This window comes from Amblyomma mixtum, chromosome 2, assembly GCF_055824585.1.
Source record: "Amblyomma mixtum isolate Tamu chromosome 2, ASM5582458v1, whole genome shotgun sequence".
NCBI lineage: Eukaryota > Metazoa > Arthropoda > Arachnida > Ixodida > Ixodidae > Amblyomma > Amblyomma mixtum.
The window spans coordinates 35,431,965-35,448,460 of NC_143013.1; the positions used below are offsets into that span (position 1 = coordinate 35,431,965).

The 16,496-nt window shown below is 46.8% G+C and overlaps 1 protein-coding gene across 4 annotated transcripts; it reads left to right on the forward strand.

The window, feature by feature from the left end:
* The first annotated feature begins 2,744 nt into the window (after positions 1-2,744).
* LOC149358970 (cytochrome P450 2J4-like) lies at positions 2,745-16,496 on the forward strand. 4 transcript variants are annotated; one of them, XM_089571142.1, is made up of 9 exons: positions 2,745-3,023; positions 4,602-4,863; positions 6,140-6,267; positions 8,059-8,165; positions 8,878-9,179; positions 11,196-11,308; positions 13,618-13,879; positions 15,421-15,608; positions 16,150-16,496. In XM_089571142.1, the coding sequence occupies exons 2-9, from the start codon at positions 4,649-4,651 to the stop codon at positions 16,338-16,340; spliced, it is 1,506 nt and encodes a 501-aa protein (XP_089427268.1). In that variant the 5' UTR covers positions 2,745-3,023; positions 4,602-4,648; the 3' UTR covers positions 16,341-16,496. The 4 variants fall into 4 exon arrangements, with proteins under 4 accessions (XP_089427268.1, XP_089427269.1, XP_089427270.1 ...); XM_089571143.1 differs by having other exon boundaries at positions 4,606-4,863; XM_089571144.1 differs by having other exon boundaries at positions 2,745-2,973; positions 4,579-4,863.

Genomic DNA, 16,496 nt, shown 5'->3' on the forward strand with positions numbered 1-16,496 from the left:
GCATGTTTACAGAGCACTGGTATCACAGTGGAAGCAAAAAGCTCCGGGTAAAGAGACTGGAATGACCTGCCGGACATCATAGTGCATTAACTTTACTCATCATTATTGAGCTCACCCATCGAAACAATCAACTGCTTATTGTTTCACTCCCTCATGTGATACCCCTTCAATGGGGCCTTCGAGGAACTAATGAATAAAAACAAACCACCAGCTGCACGCCCATAGTCGTTAGGTCTTACGGCTATGTGTTCACAGCCTTCGAGTTTTCGGCTTCACCCAGCAAATCGCCGCTTGACCCAAGACGATACAACTACATCGCACCGCGCTCGGACATCGACTCCAGGAGCGGTGTGCGATATAAAACACTTAAACGCACTGGCCGCCGATATGCAGCCGTGATGCATTCCAGTGCTCTGGCTAGAGGTTGCTGAGAAGCAAATGACTCACGGGAAAAAAATTTTAAAAGAAAAAAACACCCTTCAGCTCCCCAGGGTCTTGGCTCTCAAATGTTGAGCTACAGCGTTGCAATCACCGGCCGTAGCCATTGTTTCTCAGGGAGTGGTATCGCGTGCACAGCTGTCCCAAACACTACGGAAGCTGTTGATTCTCCCATATCTTTTCTCGTGGCGCTTGTACACTCTGATATGTACCGTAAATGTAGATTGTGGCACATGAAGCTAATCTACCGCATTTGTCGAGGACATCCCCTATTGTTCATTCTCAGCTCTCCCTGCAACTCAGAACACTTAAGTGATTGTGAATCTAAGCTAAACGCCTACTGTAGACTACAGGAGCGGGATGAGAATATCCTAGCTACATCATCACAGCCATGAGATGAACTGCGTCGTCCGTGTGAAATCTTTCTTCTGTGTACGCGTCCTGCTCTGCTGACTTCTTTACCCAGTACCATGCGCCAACTGGCCCAACAAGCTGCGCTTCTGAAATTCCATGAGATGAAGTACGTCTATTTTCTCACGAAAGACGTAACTGCGAAATAGCATAAAACATCGTACATACGTGACGCACAAACATGATGCCACCGTTAGGGCGAGCATAATTTCAGCATTCACAAAAGCGCAAATAAACAAAGACTGTGCAACTGGCGACAAGTCTCCAAGAAATACGCACTCAATACCCGCTTCTCGCACGCGTTCAGGCCATTGTGGAAAATTTCTGGACCCTTAATTCCCCTTTGCAGGGATTACGAGGACTCAGGACAGGACATTCACGAAAACTGTTGCACTCCAGCTCCCTGCATCGACTTCCCATAACTGGCAACGTCGTTTGTTAACTTCTAACATTTGCGGCAAATGCAGGCGATAGGCGCAGCACACCCTGAATTAGTGTTTGTCATAAAGACGGGATCGAAAGGTGAAGGCAGGAACTATTCGAAAGCGCCTTATGCCACCTATGACATCAGTACTGCCAGATCTGAGGTTCTCGTTAAACTATTGAGGATGCAAGAGTAAAGAAACGAAGGACTCATTATGTCATACGTATCAGGTAAAAACTAAAGAAATCAAAACAATTGAAACATTCCCTTAAGTTTTTGTTGTTGTTCTTGTTTCAGTGGCTGTTCGCTTCCTTCCTTCTTACGTACCCCGCTACGTACGAGGGTGGCACTAGTTAACACTCTCAAGGTTAGGTTACACACAACATGAACACCCCCCGAAAGTAGAAGACGGGACAGCCGTCTTCGTAGCTTATGGTAGAGCACACGGCTCGAAATTCGGAAGTCATGAGTTCTGATCCCTTCGGTAGCATTTGGTTGTTTTTGGTTGTTTTTTGTTCTATTTTTAATCAATTACCTCTCAGCCAAAAAATGAGCCCTCGTTACCCTGCCCTTCTCTGTTCAATAACTCAAGGCTGGAAAGTTTAAAATTAATACGATCTTGCGTCCGAAATTCAAAGCATCGGGTATGTGCTACGCAGTAGTGTGATGCTCGCATCAATATCAACAGCTTAGCGATCCAAACGGACACCAATATCTAAGTAATCAAGCGTTACTGCATTTTGCCTCCTTCGTTATGGGGCTGTAGTTTCCGGAAATCTAGGCTGCGGCATCGTGCTTAGTAAATGTCACAACCACTTAGTCTGCGCGTTTCTGCCAAGCCTGACAAGAGAGCTTGCTTGCAGACTTTCCGCTTTCTGCAAGCCGTGTACCGGAATAACCTAAGTTTATCTGCAAAGTTTCCAGGTTACAAAGATTTCGTTTTTGTGACGCAAGGTTCAAGTTAGTCGATTATCTCGGAATATTGATATGCATGTGGTACACATAATAACTGCCAAAGAACTCGGAAATCTAATATCAATACAACCTCTACGAGCCAGCGATACCCTCCTCCTGTTTCTTTCAGGTGGTTCAGGATTCAGTGTAAAACGTACCTTGCACCAAAAAAAAAATGTCCACAAAGCATGCGTATGCGCTAGCGCACGCAATAACAGCAACGCGTCTTCAGTTAATGTCGCAGCCTTCTTTGTAATCGTAATGGCATGTGTGCAAAGAACATGAACTCGTGCTGCGTTTGCTCGACATTAGCACTGCTACTTTAGGATACCGACGACCGTAACCTGATACACAACAGTCGACATCTTCCGTCCGCACGAAGTAGCTCAGCCGTAAACTCCCCCACCTGGACTAAGCTCCTAAGGCGCTCCGCCGTCGCTGTGTAAAGAGAGGTCATTCTCGTTGTTACGGCCAAAAGAGAACGTCTTATCAGAACCTTATCATTGTCCCATATCACATAGCAGCTCTGCGACGCGTCTCCGCGCCTCTGTTTTATGGTGCCGTGCTCTCGTGCTTCTTCTGTCGTCTGGCTTATAGCTGGCAACGTTCGCACAGTTAGGAGAGTTTTGGACTGAACGGGGTGGCGTTATTGCACCGTCTCGCTTTTGGTTCAGGTATACCTGCAGCCAAACTTGCGACCCACTCCCTACGTCACCGCCGCAACGAAGCGACTTCACTGGCAGAAGGTATTCGGTGACAGCGGAAACTCGAGTTCCCGAAGCAGCTCCTGAAGGCGGTGCGTAAGCGAAGCGTAATGCTCTTGACGACTTCAGTGGTTGTTCGGGCTTGGCCTTGACTGCCTGTCTGTGGGTTAGTACAGGGCGCAGAGAAAGCGAAACTGTTACTTAGGCGGGATGCAACAGTATTGGTCTTATTGCTCTTTGTGTCTTAGCTAGCTCTCGAGTGTGTGCCCTTTGACAAGGGCATTCTAAGCGTTTAGGATTTTGTGTTTGTTCCCTACCTGCCTCATGCATCTCTGTTGATCAACTGGACAGTGCAATCCTTAAGTCTTGCAAGAACTGGCTGATGAGCAGAAACTGTCCGCGGATTCATTTGTGATTGATATACCAGGCTATTTAGTTCCTGTAATACATGGTGCACTATATGACACGCCCAATTTCATTCCTTCGAAAACTACTTACCTGGAAATTGATCAAGATTATGCTTACCGAATATAAACTGCGTCATCAACTAATAGCAGCTCGCGATAGATTAGCACGGTGTGTTCGCACACGGTCGAAGTGCCGGAGTTCCACTGCAGTTCGGTGGTGCAGCGACACGTTTACGGGTTCGTTTGGCCAGATGAGAAAGCAGAGATCGCCGCGCCCCAAACGTTCATCACAATTACTTGAAGGATACGTCCTGCGCACACCGACCTACAGCCAAAAAAGAAAAGATACCAGACGACAATTAAAGACGATGCGAGTTTCAGTGCCAGACTCGCAGTAGTTAGAGACGACGAGTAGTTAGACAGTAGTTAGAGACGACGAGAGGTCGCGCTAAGTGCGCCATACGGCCGACTGACGAGCCACGGCATAACAGGGGTGACATGGCAGGTGGTGCCATGGAGCTAGGTTGGGACAGTACTCTAACCACGCCGTCGTGGACAAAGCAGTGGTGTGCTGTACATTGTATGGCTAACGCATTACATACATATATCTTTGCAAAAGAAGTGCGTAGGTTTCACTGCAACGGAGAAACATTTCCACCCTTTAATCTGTGGCAGGCTAATCTAAATCTCGATTTCTACTGCGCTGTCACACCTAAAAAGCCTAATTGTGTGTCATGAGCCTTAATGCAGCCATCAATAATTTTCATCACTATGTTAACCTCTTCGGCCTCTAGCTGCCAGTCTGTTCATTTCCCTTTTTCAAATTTCTCTTATCTGTCTCAATATCGTCAACCCGAATAATACTAATGTAATGACCCCATGAGGCACAACCAGAAGAAATCGCAGAGTCCTCTAAAAACATTCATGAACGTGAAATGCGAAAACGTGTCCACGTGCACGTTAAAGACCACCAGGTCGGCGAAATGAATCTGGAGCACTCCACAGCGGCAACTATTTCACTCCACCTTCGTTCGCTGCCTTCTTCATCCCTTCTCTGGTGGTGCGGCTCACGTGTGCACCGAAAGTGCGACGATTTTTGTGCCTTTCCTTTCCTAACAAAATATTTTACTTTGAATTTTGCATTTTGCAACGCTGCGTGAGATGTTTGTACAATGGAGCGGGAACAGGCGTATTCCGCTTAGTCGACGCGCTCACCACTACGCGCGCTGTGGCTTTCCAGCGCTGGGCGGCATCGGACATCAGGCAGACCGTGCAACTGGAAGAGATGCAAGAGGACAACTGACGGAGCTATGCAGGCAGTGTTCTGGAAGTGCCTCGTTGCGGGTCTGGTGGCGGGAGGGGGGGCACTCCTGGTGCAGTACCTATGGAACATTCTCAAGAGGAACCTGCGCAAGGACCTCCCACCTGGCCCCATAGGGGTGCCTTTCCTGGGCTACCTTCCCTTCATGCCCAAGGACCACCGCGGTGTCGAGGAACTGAGGAAGAAGTACGGCAACGTGTTCGGGTGCGTATTTTTTGCTCGTACCCCGTGGCAACTCCTAGCTCTGCAGTGGACGGCCATTACCATGGGAAGTACCGGAATTAGTCGCAATTAAAACAAATCTTCCGCGAAAACCACTGGTGTAATTTGCCTCAACCAGGAACATTTGACAAATTTGTATTATATTTTTTGTACCAGTTGATCGCCCCTCAGATTTAACTCCAATTATTCCTTCCTTTTAAAGTGGTAGCGGTAGACATGAACAGAAGCAAGCCTTGTAATTTGTATGCCCGCGTGATTCAGCAAGAATGCAATAAAACTGCATTTCACCTGAATATTTTAATTTGGGCCATGAAGAAAAAGCATGCGGCATTCTCCTTCCTCTCTTAGTGCCGGTGTTTCAATGTTTCGCTCTGATTCTACGGCATCCTAAAAATTACATAGTTGTTAAATACTGGCAGCTTTCGCGGCGTTTCTCAACAGTGTCTGCGTATCTGCCTATAGTATATGCAGCACAAGTCTCAAAGCTCTGACACATGTGTTCATACATCACTCGCTTGCAACTGAGAGAAAAAGTTTCAGAGGCAACGGCCGCACATAAGCACTGCTTCTTTAATGGTCAGTGACGGAGGCAAAAAAAAAAAAGCCCCGGTTACCAAGACGACGTCCTAAACTATGGTGACGTCATGCACAAGTTCTGCGTACGAGGATGCTACGCGTCCAGTAGATCGATGCCATCTACTAGCGGTTACGTCCATGACTACTAATCTTATACACTAAAGTACAATACGGTCCATTATTAAAGGGAACATGCGATCGCATGCCCTCCGCGCTTCACGAAGCCCTGCCGCCTAGATGCAGCGAGAATAGGCGGCATCAGGCGCATGCGCGGAACGACCAGCCGTCATGCTTACTGCACATGTGTATTGTGCCGACAATTCCCAAAAGTTCTAGTCGGCAGTGCTCCGCGGAGCGCGCATGCCACGTGATCGTATGTTCCCTTTAACAGTAGACCGTACTGTACATAATGAACACTATCCGGAAATGACCTGTCCATCGATCGGCGTATTGCCGGTTCAACCACATTGCGTGAGCAGCCCTGTGCACCGACCAAGAGATGTCGGTGTGGGAACAGCAGACAACGAGAACTGGTTTTAAATTCGTCTTCGATGATAACATTTGCGTCTGCGCTTGTAAGAAAGAGGGTGCATGAGCATGCAGTGGTAGAGGCTGTACTTAAACATTTATTCTATCGGTATCCAATACCTTTACTATAACCTCACACTCAATCTGCCCGCAGGTTTAGCGTGGGAAGCCGGTACGTGGCGTTCCTGTGCGATTTTGACTCCGTGAAGGAAGCTTTCACGCAGGACGCGTTGCTCCAAAGGCCAGAAGAAGTGCCCTTCAGAATCCACGAGGAATCACAAGGTGAGTGCAGGTGTTAGGATTGTCGAAGTCTGAGAGCCCTATCCGACACTTAGTGCGAAAGCACTCTTAACATGGTCCCATCGAAGAATCCTGTGTGCAGTCTCGGAGCAACTTGGATAGGTTCGGATTAGTTCGGAGGAGCTTCGGGCAAGCTGCAGCCAATGGGAGGAAGCTCCGTTAAGTGCCAGCTGTAGCATATAAGATGGTGACACTGAGGGTGACCTTGGCCAAACCTAGCATAGCAACAACCCATGCAGAACTAAAATAAATACTGCCGCAACTGGGTTTCAAATATATTGTCTTATATCGTCGCCAGACGTGCCGACAACGTGCCAGACGTGCCGACGAAAGCCGGCCAATTTTTTCTTCAGACCCCGTTCCGGAGCACACAAACTAGGACAAGAGAGACGCAGTCAACACAAGCACCAGACACGTCGTCAGTGATACGCCTCCAACAAAAGCAGGCATGTTTGGAGTTCTACTGGATGAACTGAAACGTATATGCTTTCCATTCTGCATTAGTGGCGGGAACGGTAATATGGTTGAATAACACCATCTGCCGGGCTAGTTGGTTGCGATACATATGGTAATATGGTGTAGCTTACCTTACAGCTTATACAGGTGTCATACAGTATGCTTTAATATACTCCATAAAATACAGAGATAAAAAAGTGCAGTCTCCCTCGCAGTAAAAGTAGATGAAAGCTTCAAATGCTTTGGAATACTGGCGACGCACTCACTGCGCTGTATTATATACGGTCTTACTTGCATTCTTGAAATGGGTCTCGTCCAGATCATGCCACACCACACTGTAACACTGAAACGTTTTAAAACGCTGTTTATTCTTTTGATAACACAGGATCTAAAACATTCTAGCTCGTGGTGGCAAGCGCCATGAATCTTTCCGAAGCGCACAGCAAAGTGATTTGTCTCTGGTGTAGGTTAAGCAGGGCTTGAAGGATGTGAAGAAGGCCATTTTATATAGGGCGTCTGTGGAAGCCTGAGCGGGAAGTCCTGGTGTTGCTTTGTATAGTGTGTTGAGGACCCTGATCAGTTTGTCTTTAACGGTGGACACGCTGCCGCATCCCCTATGCACCCATCCATCTGCCAGGCCCATACTACTCCGCCACATCCAACTTTGTCGATCCAGGAAACTTGCATTCTTAGCCGAACCTCATTCAATCTCCTTCATACACCAGCCGAACTTTATTTGTATCGGTACAGTTTCCCATCCCACTGCTCTAACTGTTCACATACATACGAGGTATGGTACACTGCCTTACACAATGCCACACATCATTTCAGTTCCCCGCTTGTTCTAGTTTCCCCCACCACGTGGCCCATCTGGCTCGCCTCCCAGGACGTGACTTTGACGCGCCCTCGTCATCTTGGCTCAGGGCTTGCTAAACGCCTGACATAAGGCTATATATAAAAATGTCACACCACCACTACCCTAACATAGTGCGAGCAGATGATGTCCATGACTTTTCTGTTTCCAAGGTCCAATTGAAACGAAAACTAACGCATACAGCGCGACTCCTCTACCCCACTTAGCACTGCTTGATGAGTATCTTTGATCTCTTTATACTAATACTATGCTGTTTCCTGTCAAATCATGATGTATACGTAGTGCATAGTGCTTCCTGCTACGGAGCGGCGTGTGTGGAGCGTCTCGAGCTCAAACTCTATTGTTCAAGATCAACCACTCCTCTTATCACGCATCCAGCTTTCAACTAAGTAGGATTCCCAAAAAGAGCAGTATTATGCTACTTTATTTTATTTTCCGAGCAGGCCTCATTGTGCTGAACGGACCACTGTGGAAGGAGCAACGGCGGTTCTCGCTCAAGACGTTCAAGAACCTGGGCATGGCCTCGCCTGCTATGGAGAGGCACATATGCGTGAGCCTTTAATGTTTCTGTTCATAATCCGATGTTAGTCTCGGTTTTGTTCTTTGTGTTACTGGAAAGAACGCGCGCAGTAGACAAGAATAAACTACAAGAAACCGTCACATTTCACCACTTTTACAAGGTGCAATCCGCTGCACGATAGTGACCAAATATACTTTGCTTGAAATGCAATCTGCACTTCCTAGACAAAATCAACAGACATTTGTTTAGCTTTCATCGAGAATACCATTGCCCCAGCTGGCCACCTTTACAACTCGCGCAGGTAGGACAGGATGGACTAAATGTCCGGTGTCTCGAATTCTCTGCACGACGGTTTCCCAAATTTTAAAGGGGTTAATGAATAAACCTAAATTTGGGACGTGAGAATTTGCATATTGTAGTTGTTCTGTCCACTATGTCATAATTCTGTTGTTAAATGGAAAATAAATAATCGCAAAATTTCATCAGTTTCCAGATCGCAATTGATTTTCATTATATAAAATAAGTGAATCAAATTAACAAATAAACTTTCTCAACTATACTAAATTCATCAAGGAAGCTCGAATTCTTGGTAAATCCGCTACATCAATAATTAGAAATTTTAGTGTAAGACAAGCAGACTCTTTTTAAAAATTTCATTGTCTTTTTATATATTTTCCATTCATTGGTCGCGTTCAGCCATTTACTAATTATCCGATTTCTTTAATTGAAAAACTCCCCGCAGGAGGAGGTGTCCTACTTGACGCGCGAGCTGGAGTCCCTCAAGGGCAAGCCCGTAGTGCCCACGGCCTTGCTCACGCCCAGCATGTCCAACATCATCTCGGCGCTGGTGTTCGGACGGCGCTTCGAGTACGACGAACCGGAGCGCATCTACCTGGACAAGCTGATCGAGCTCATCCCGGCGCTCGCAGCTCAGGTGTCGATCTTCAACTTCTGTCTCTGGCTCCGCAAGCTGCTCGTCTTTTTCCGCGTGGGCGCCTGCTACAAGCTGAGGGACGCCCTCGCCCGCAGAGAGGAATTCGCAGAGTGAGTGGCAGCCTGCCATAGACAGTATGCTTTTGGAACAGATATGCGCTATCCCGCTGTAAAGAGCGACGAAACCTGTTGCCCGCCTTTAAAAAATAGTGTTGTGAAATGCAGTCTCACTGATACTTCTAAAAATATTTGCTGGTGGTTCATCATTGCTAAGCACGTAGTAGTGTGCGGAAGCACAGTTTTGTGCAGGTGGACACCACCACCACGTACCTGAAAGCGCTACTGAGGTGTACACTGAACCAGGGCGCAAGATATGCGCGTCTTCAAATTTTTATCGCCAATACCAGTTCACCCAATGTACCGCCTTTGTCAAAGTAACCAGGCAGCATGGTTTGCTTCTAGCTCGTACAGTGGATCCCTTACGGCTTCCCTGAAGCTGAAATGGTCGTTAAAGGTAAGGACTGAGGGTCTTCTTACCTTCCAACACATTTTGATCGTTAGGATAGCCACAAGGGCTCCACTATACAAGCTAGAAGCAAACCATGAAGCCTGGTTACTTTTGACAAAGACGGTATGTCGGTGGCCTATACCCCAGTGTCGTGTTTCTGCAGCAATGTTGTCAACGCCAACGCGTATTGCTCTAGTGCCGTGTTTCTAGAACAACGTCGTCCATGCCAACGCATGCATCGTGCATCTACTTGTCAATACCGCCACATAGCTTAAAGCGTTAACACTAGTTGCATCGTAGTATTAGTGAACGAAGAAGACGATGTGCAATGAACAGTGCCAGAGTGAGTTCCAGTTTAACACGAGGCGTGTTCGGCTAAGGCGATAGCCTAGTGCTCTTGCACAGCGGCCTGCGAACAGATCAACGTCGTACGAACACCGACAAACCCGACACCAACACCGTCACCGAATTTGTGCCGTTGCCTAGCAACTCGAGTTACTGCCCGAGCTTACCCGATTTACTCGGGTATTCCTGCCGGTGGCTTTGACAGAAAGAGCCACCTGCCAGTGCAGGTTTCACGAATTGCACGAGTGGCCGTCCTTTATCCAGGATCACAATGCTTTGGGCTGACTCTCCGGCTCTGCTGAGCAGCGCTGCTCAGAAAAACCCGTGTGGCCAGCCCGGTTTCCAGCTTCGTCTGGCTGAGCGCTCTAGTATTGTTTTTTTCTAATTTGAACGCGACAGCGTTAAAGGCCTAGTTGTCCTGGAAGTCCAGCTTAGGCGCTGTTGGAGTTGTGAGCGAAAAATCGCGAACATGGATCTGGAAGGTGGTGCCCAGAGAGCAACCCAGGTGGTAAGTGGTCCACCTAGGTCACGTGACCTTGTGACGTCATCACAACCTGCCCACCGGATTGTGAGCAAACTGCTCACATTGGCAGGCAACATTTAATGATTGGTCGCTCAAGAAGATAAAGCCGGGAGCATCTGCCATCGCAGGGCAGTGGCAGGACGTTTAACCACTGCACCACTGCGCCAGGAGGGGTACAAGGACTCCCAGGGACCTATGAATGTAGAGTAGAGAATGACATTCTGCATATATAAAAATAATATACTGTGCTATCGCGTCATACTCTTAAGGCGGAGCTTAAGTGTCACCTCCAATTTTAGTCTGCCGTTTCATATCATGTGAATGATGTCGGAGGCTTCTCCACGTGCGGCGCATATCTGTTGTCTTCGTATTTTTTGGACAAGGTTTTGTGGTACTTCCCTGTGTTTGAGAAGGCCGCAGCCTGTATATTCCTCCACGTTATTGAATCCTGTCTGCAAAGTTCCTTGTGTGATTCTGCATATCGTTTCCGGAAAGCAAAGGCGTCTCACTTCACCTCAATTTGCGCCGTGATAGAAGAGGTGGTTTGTCATTTGTATGAGCAGAATAAGTTAATCAAGACAAATCACTCACACCCTCCTGAGTCGCAGTTTATAGCGCATTCCAATCCGCATCAATCGCAATAATCGCCTGTGAATTTTTTACAACAATTGTCAGCTTGCTTACTCCTGGACATGAAAGGGCTCATCTGAACACCTCAGTTTTCCGTCTTTCATTATGTTCTTTATTTCAGTTCCAAAATCACCATGCATCAGGACACCTACCAGGATGGCGTGGTCCGGGACTACATCGACAGCTTCCTTAGCGAGATGAAACAGCAAAACGGAGGGAGCAAGACATTTACGCGTGAGTAAGCCCGATGGCATGTGTTGTGTATATTTCGGAAGACAAAAAGACTTCCCGCATAACTTCACGGTCTTGTTTTTTACCAGTGATTTCCTGATCAAAGACTCAGTATTCAGCACGAAACGACGATGTTCGGCAGATTTAACCATTGCGCCACTAGATAAGCGACAGCTCTCGTTGTTATTTCTTCGCGGAAGAGAGTAAAGATGTCTGGAAACTTTTACACGCTTCGTACTCATAGCGCCAATTCTCAACTGTTTTTGAAGCCCGATGTAACCAGGTGAGGAAGAAGAGGATAAAGACGGTGACATATGGTGTATGGAGCTTAACGCCACAAGGTGATGCAGTGGCCTTGAGGGGCGCCGTAGTGGAGGGTTACGTGTATATTCTGGTCGCGTGAGATTCTTTAAATGAACAGTATATAGTCGGAGATGAGAATAAAAATAATGGCATATCCTGGTAGATCTCACCGCATCGTCGCAATAGCGAGGATTGGCCCTGCGGTTAAGGCAGGAATTTTAATTTTAAACTGGCAGAGAAAGTCAGGCCCGACGGATCGTAGCGCCACGCTATGTCCTCTCATTGCGGTTAACAATGGCAGACGTCGGGAGAGAACATAGTGCACTTCATGGTTATGCCCCAGCGTCATACAGGGTTTCATCTAAGACTTTACACAATTTTTAAAAGTAGGCTTTTTTGAGTTGGAAGAGCGTTTTATTCGGCATAGCCTTGTCAGCGGTGTCGTACATCAGAGTACAGGTAATACATGCTAACACTCAGGATCGTAACTATTACTGTTAAGGCGTGCAGCACACCGTAAGTAATATCCATATCAGTTTTTAGAATTTCGAAAACGGGGTTACCCTCGGCGCTGTGACCCAACAAATTTTGGCTACATCGCACCAAAATACATGCGCTTTCGAGCAGCTTGCAGGCAAAGCGACCTCTCCAGTGGACGCAACTCGTCGATATAGCTAAAATTTGTCGACGGTAAAATGACAGAAATAGAGATCAAAAGTGTGAGGCAGTGATGGCATAGTATATTGGGCTCCATATGTAAAACAGGCATTCAGTTCTTTTGTTAGTGCGCTAGCACCTATAGTGGCCATTCCCCGCATTTAGCCGATGTGTGTTTGTTTGTCTGAAGCTGGTTTTGTGGCAGGAAGTTGACCACCCCATCGAGTGGTGGGCAACCTGGCCAGGTATACGTATATACATATCTGGGCAGGTTGTCCACCTAGCTATGTATATACGTATACCTGGCCACATAGCTGGGCAGGTTGGCCACCATCGCCGCTGCTGTGGCTCAGTGGTTATGGTGCTCGGCTGCTGACCCGAAAGACGCGGGATTGATCCCGGCCGCGGCGGCTAGAATTTCTTTGGGAGAGAAATTCTAGAGGCCCGTGTACTGTGTGATGTCAGTGCACGTTGAAGAACACCAGGTGGTCGAAATTTCCGGAGCCCTCCACTACGGCGTCTCTCATAGCCTTAGTCGCTTTGGGACGTTAAACCCCACAAACCAAACCAACCAGGTTGTCCACCAGTCGGTGGGATGGTCAGCGGCCTGCCCACCGTGCCAGGCAGCAGCCCAATACATCCTGAAAGAGCAACCTGGATCGCAACCCAAGCCAAACAAAGGAAGTTCCACCGATGTCAGCACCTGCCATAGAAGAGCAGTGGTCCATCGCTTGATCGCTGCACCACTGCGCCAGAAGTGGTAGGAAAAACTCCCAGGGATCTATGAATGCAGATAATGAGCAATTCCGCATATATGGACATTAGCCCATTAATCGCTATCCCAACAACTGCCATCCATGAACAATGGATCGCAACACCGGAACCAAAGTGAAAACCGAACTGCTATCGCACCTAATTCGCATATGGCCTAACTAGGCAAATCGACCATTTTTTTTTTGCCCGCGGTGAGTTCAACCACTTCATTTTGTCTATGACGCTAACTCTTAAGATGTACCAGGTGCATTGAGGCTGCATTATGAATGAACGCTATGCGTCAGTGTCTTTCGCTGACGTTCAGCTCGCCCACGAGCGTTGAATAGAGGGTTTTCAATTTTACTGAATGCAGACGAAGGCTAAAAGTGAGAAGATAAAATTAATTACGGCATATCAGGCGGTTAATAAATCATTATTTGCAACTATGTTTTGACATTATATATCTGCATAGAAAGATAACAAAACTTCAGTAGACGTGCTTTCCAGCCGTTGTAGCACATTTAGAAATAATCTGTATCGAATAAAATGAAACACTCTGTACAAAGTGGACAAACGACGTTTCACTCGCCGCGCCGCAGGCAACCTACTCAGGGGCAACGTGTCGACCTTCTTCGGCGCCGGGAGCGAGACGGTGCGCTCCTCCATCGAGTGGCTGCTGCTCATGTGCGTCGTGAAGCCCCACCTGCAGCGTCGCGTCCAGGCCGAGATAGACGCGGTGCTCGAAGACGACCGGGAATCGCACGTGTCGTGGAGCGACCGCAATCGCCTGCCGTACACTCAGGCCTTCATCTGGGAGGCGATGCGCTACAGACCAGTCCTCCCGCTCAATGTGATGCGGTGGTGAGTCTATTTTTCCTCTCCGCGGTGTGTGTATCCGCGATCAGCAGCCGGTGGTAATAAATGCACCGGGGCGAAGACAGGGAGGTGAAAGAAAGAAGGGAAGGCAAGAAAAGGTAGAAGAGAAGATATTTAAAGCATATGCAAATTCACAGTCACACACTCATTCACACAAAAGAAAGAAAGAAAGAAAGAAAGAAAGAAAGAAGGAAAGAAAGAAAGAAAGAAGGAAAGAAGGAAAGAAAGAAGGAAAGAAGGAAAGAAAGAAGGAAAGAAGGAAAGAAAGATGAAAGAAAGAAAGAAAGAAGGAAAGAAAGAAGGAAAGAAGGAAAGAAAGAAGGAAAGAAAGAAGGAAAGAAAGAAAGAAAGAAAGAAAGAAAGAAAGAAAGAAAGAAAGAAAGAAAGAAAGAAAGAAAGAAAGGAAGAAAGAAAGAAAGAAAGAAAGAAAGAAAGAAAGAAAGAAAGAAAGAGAATGAATGAATGAATGAATGAATGAATGAATGAATGAATGAATGAAAGAATGAATGAATGAAAGAATGAAAGAATGAAAGAATGAATGAAAGAATGAAAGAATGAAAGAATGAATGAAAGAATGAATGAAAGAATGAATGAAAGAATGAATGAATGAATGAATGAATGAATGAATGAATGAATGAATGAATGAATGAAAGAATGAATGAAAGAATGAATGAAAGAATGAATGAATGAAAGAATGAATGAAAGAATGAATGAATGAAAGAATGAATGAAAGAATGAATGAATGAAAGAATGAATGAATGAAAGAATGAATGAATGAAAGAATGAATGAATGAATGAATGAAAGAATGAATGAATGAATGAATGAATGAATGAATGAATGAAAGAATGAATGAATGAATGAATGAATGAATGAATGAATGAATGAAAGAATGAATGAATGAATGAATGAAAGAATGAATGAATGAAAGAATGAAAGAATGAATGAATGAAAGAATGAATGAATGAATGAATGAATGAAAGAATGAATGAATGAAAGAATGAATGAATGAAAGAATGAATGAATGAAAGAATGAATGAATGAAAGAATGAATGAATGAAAGAATGAATGAAAGAATGAAACAAGGTTCTTTAAAGTGCACTGACATCGCGCACTACACGGGCCTCTAGAATTTTGCCTGCATCGAAATGCGACCGCCGCAGCCGGGATCGAACCCGCGTTGTTCGTGTCAGCAAAACCATTCGTCTGCCAATGTCCTGTCACTGTTCCGCACCGCGCACGAACTGTCGCTGTAAAATACGTTCACGTATAAGCACAGTGTACAAAGGCCTCGCGTGTGTCGTGTCGTGTCACATTTAATCACGCGTATGGTCCACACAGCACACGGATGTCGTTTGCACTGGCTGCTGCGAGCGGAATTCGACTTCGCGACCTTGTTCTCAACGGCCATGGGCCGTAAGCGCCGTATTCGTACTTCAACACATATTTGCATGATGCTGGGCAGCACCCTGCGTAAGAATCACTGCTGCCGAATATCAACTCTCTCTTTTTCATTTCTTGACCCCAGTGCCAGTGCGGACGTGAAGGTGGGCAACTACGTCCTCCCTCGCGGCACCATCGTGATCAGCTCGCACTGGTCCATCTTCCATGACGCATCCTTCTGGGGAGACCCGGAAGTCTTCCGGCCCGAGCGCTTCCTCTCAGAGGACGGCACACGACCCCGGAAGCCGGAGAGGTTTATTCCTTTCTCCTACGGTAAGAGTGCCAAAAAGAAAAGAATAACCGGAAGAGTGCCGTAGACTAAGGGGGATGGGGAGGGAAGGGATTTGCCGCAGCCTATTCAGTGCCGCGGTACATATACTTAAGGAGTCGTCTGGCGTGCGGAAGGCTAGGAGCGACATGTAGCCTCTTTGTATAGAGCTGCTCGCGTTGAATTGCGCTCTTGGACAATTCAACTCCGCAGCTTGACAAGTGTATTCCATCTTTTCCTGCACTCCATGCCAATATTTTGCAGTCGGCCTCTGGTAACTTGATTACCCCGAACCCTGAGTGATCACCCAAGTGATGGACAAACGTTTGTGGGACGCCTGAAAAATATTTATCATTGCACGGTAAAGCGAGTTCGTGAGCTCAGAATTCCAGCAGGGACTCCAGGGAATGCATGGCTACATGTGGAAACTAGAAAGCACCACATAGGTGTACATTAGCCGCTGCGGACGTGCAACTGCATTGTTGTGCATTGTTTTTCACTACTCTGTCTCTGTATTTCAACCATGGCTTTTGGTGACTTTCGCAGGCAAGCGCGCGTGTCCGGGAGAAGTGATCGCAAACATGGAGATTTTCATCTACTTCACCACCATTCTGCAGCATTTCACCATCGAGACGCCGCCCGACAGTCCGGACTTTGTCTTCGACGAAGTCACTGGGCTCTCAATCCGACCCAAGGCGCAGGAGATGATCTTCAGGCCGCGACGAGTGCGCGGCTGATTTGACCACGCGGTGAATAACCACTGGCATTCTGCGAAACGCAAACGATGTCCTCCTCACAGCATTCACCTCGTTATAACTAACAGACCCCCGTTGAGCGCACTCTCTGTTGGAAAATTTTTTATAAAGTCTATAATGTGTCACTTCACTTGGCTA

Excerpts from the sequence above, each read along its gene's own strand:
- LOC149358970 (XM_089571142.1), top strand. The coding sequence starts at position 4,649 with ATGCAGGCAGTGTTCTGGAAGTGCCTCGTTGCGGGTCTGGTGGCGGGA. Across the intron at positions 4,864-6,139 it reads AAGTACGGCAACGTGTTCGG|GTTTAGCGTGGGAAGCCGGT; the intron begins GTGCGTATTTTT and ends ATCTGCCCGCAG. Across the intron at positions 9,180-11,195 it reads CGCAGAGAGGAATTCGCAGA|TTCCAAAATCACCATGCATC; the intron begins GTGAGTGGCAGC and ends TCTTTATTTCAG.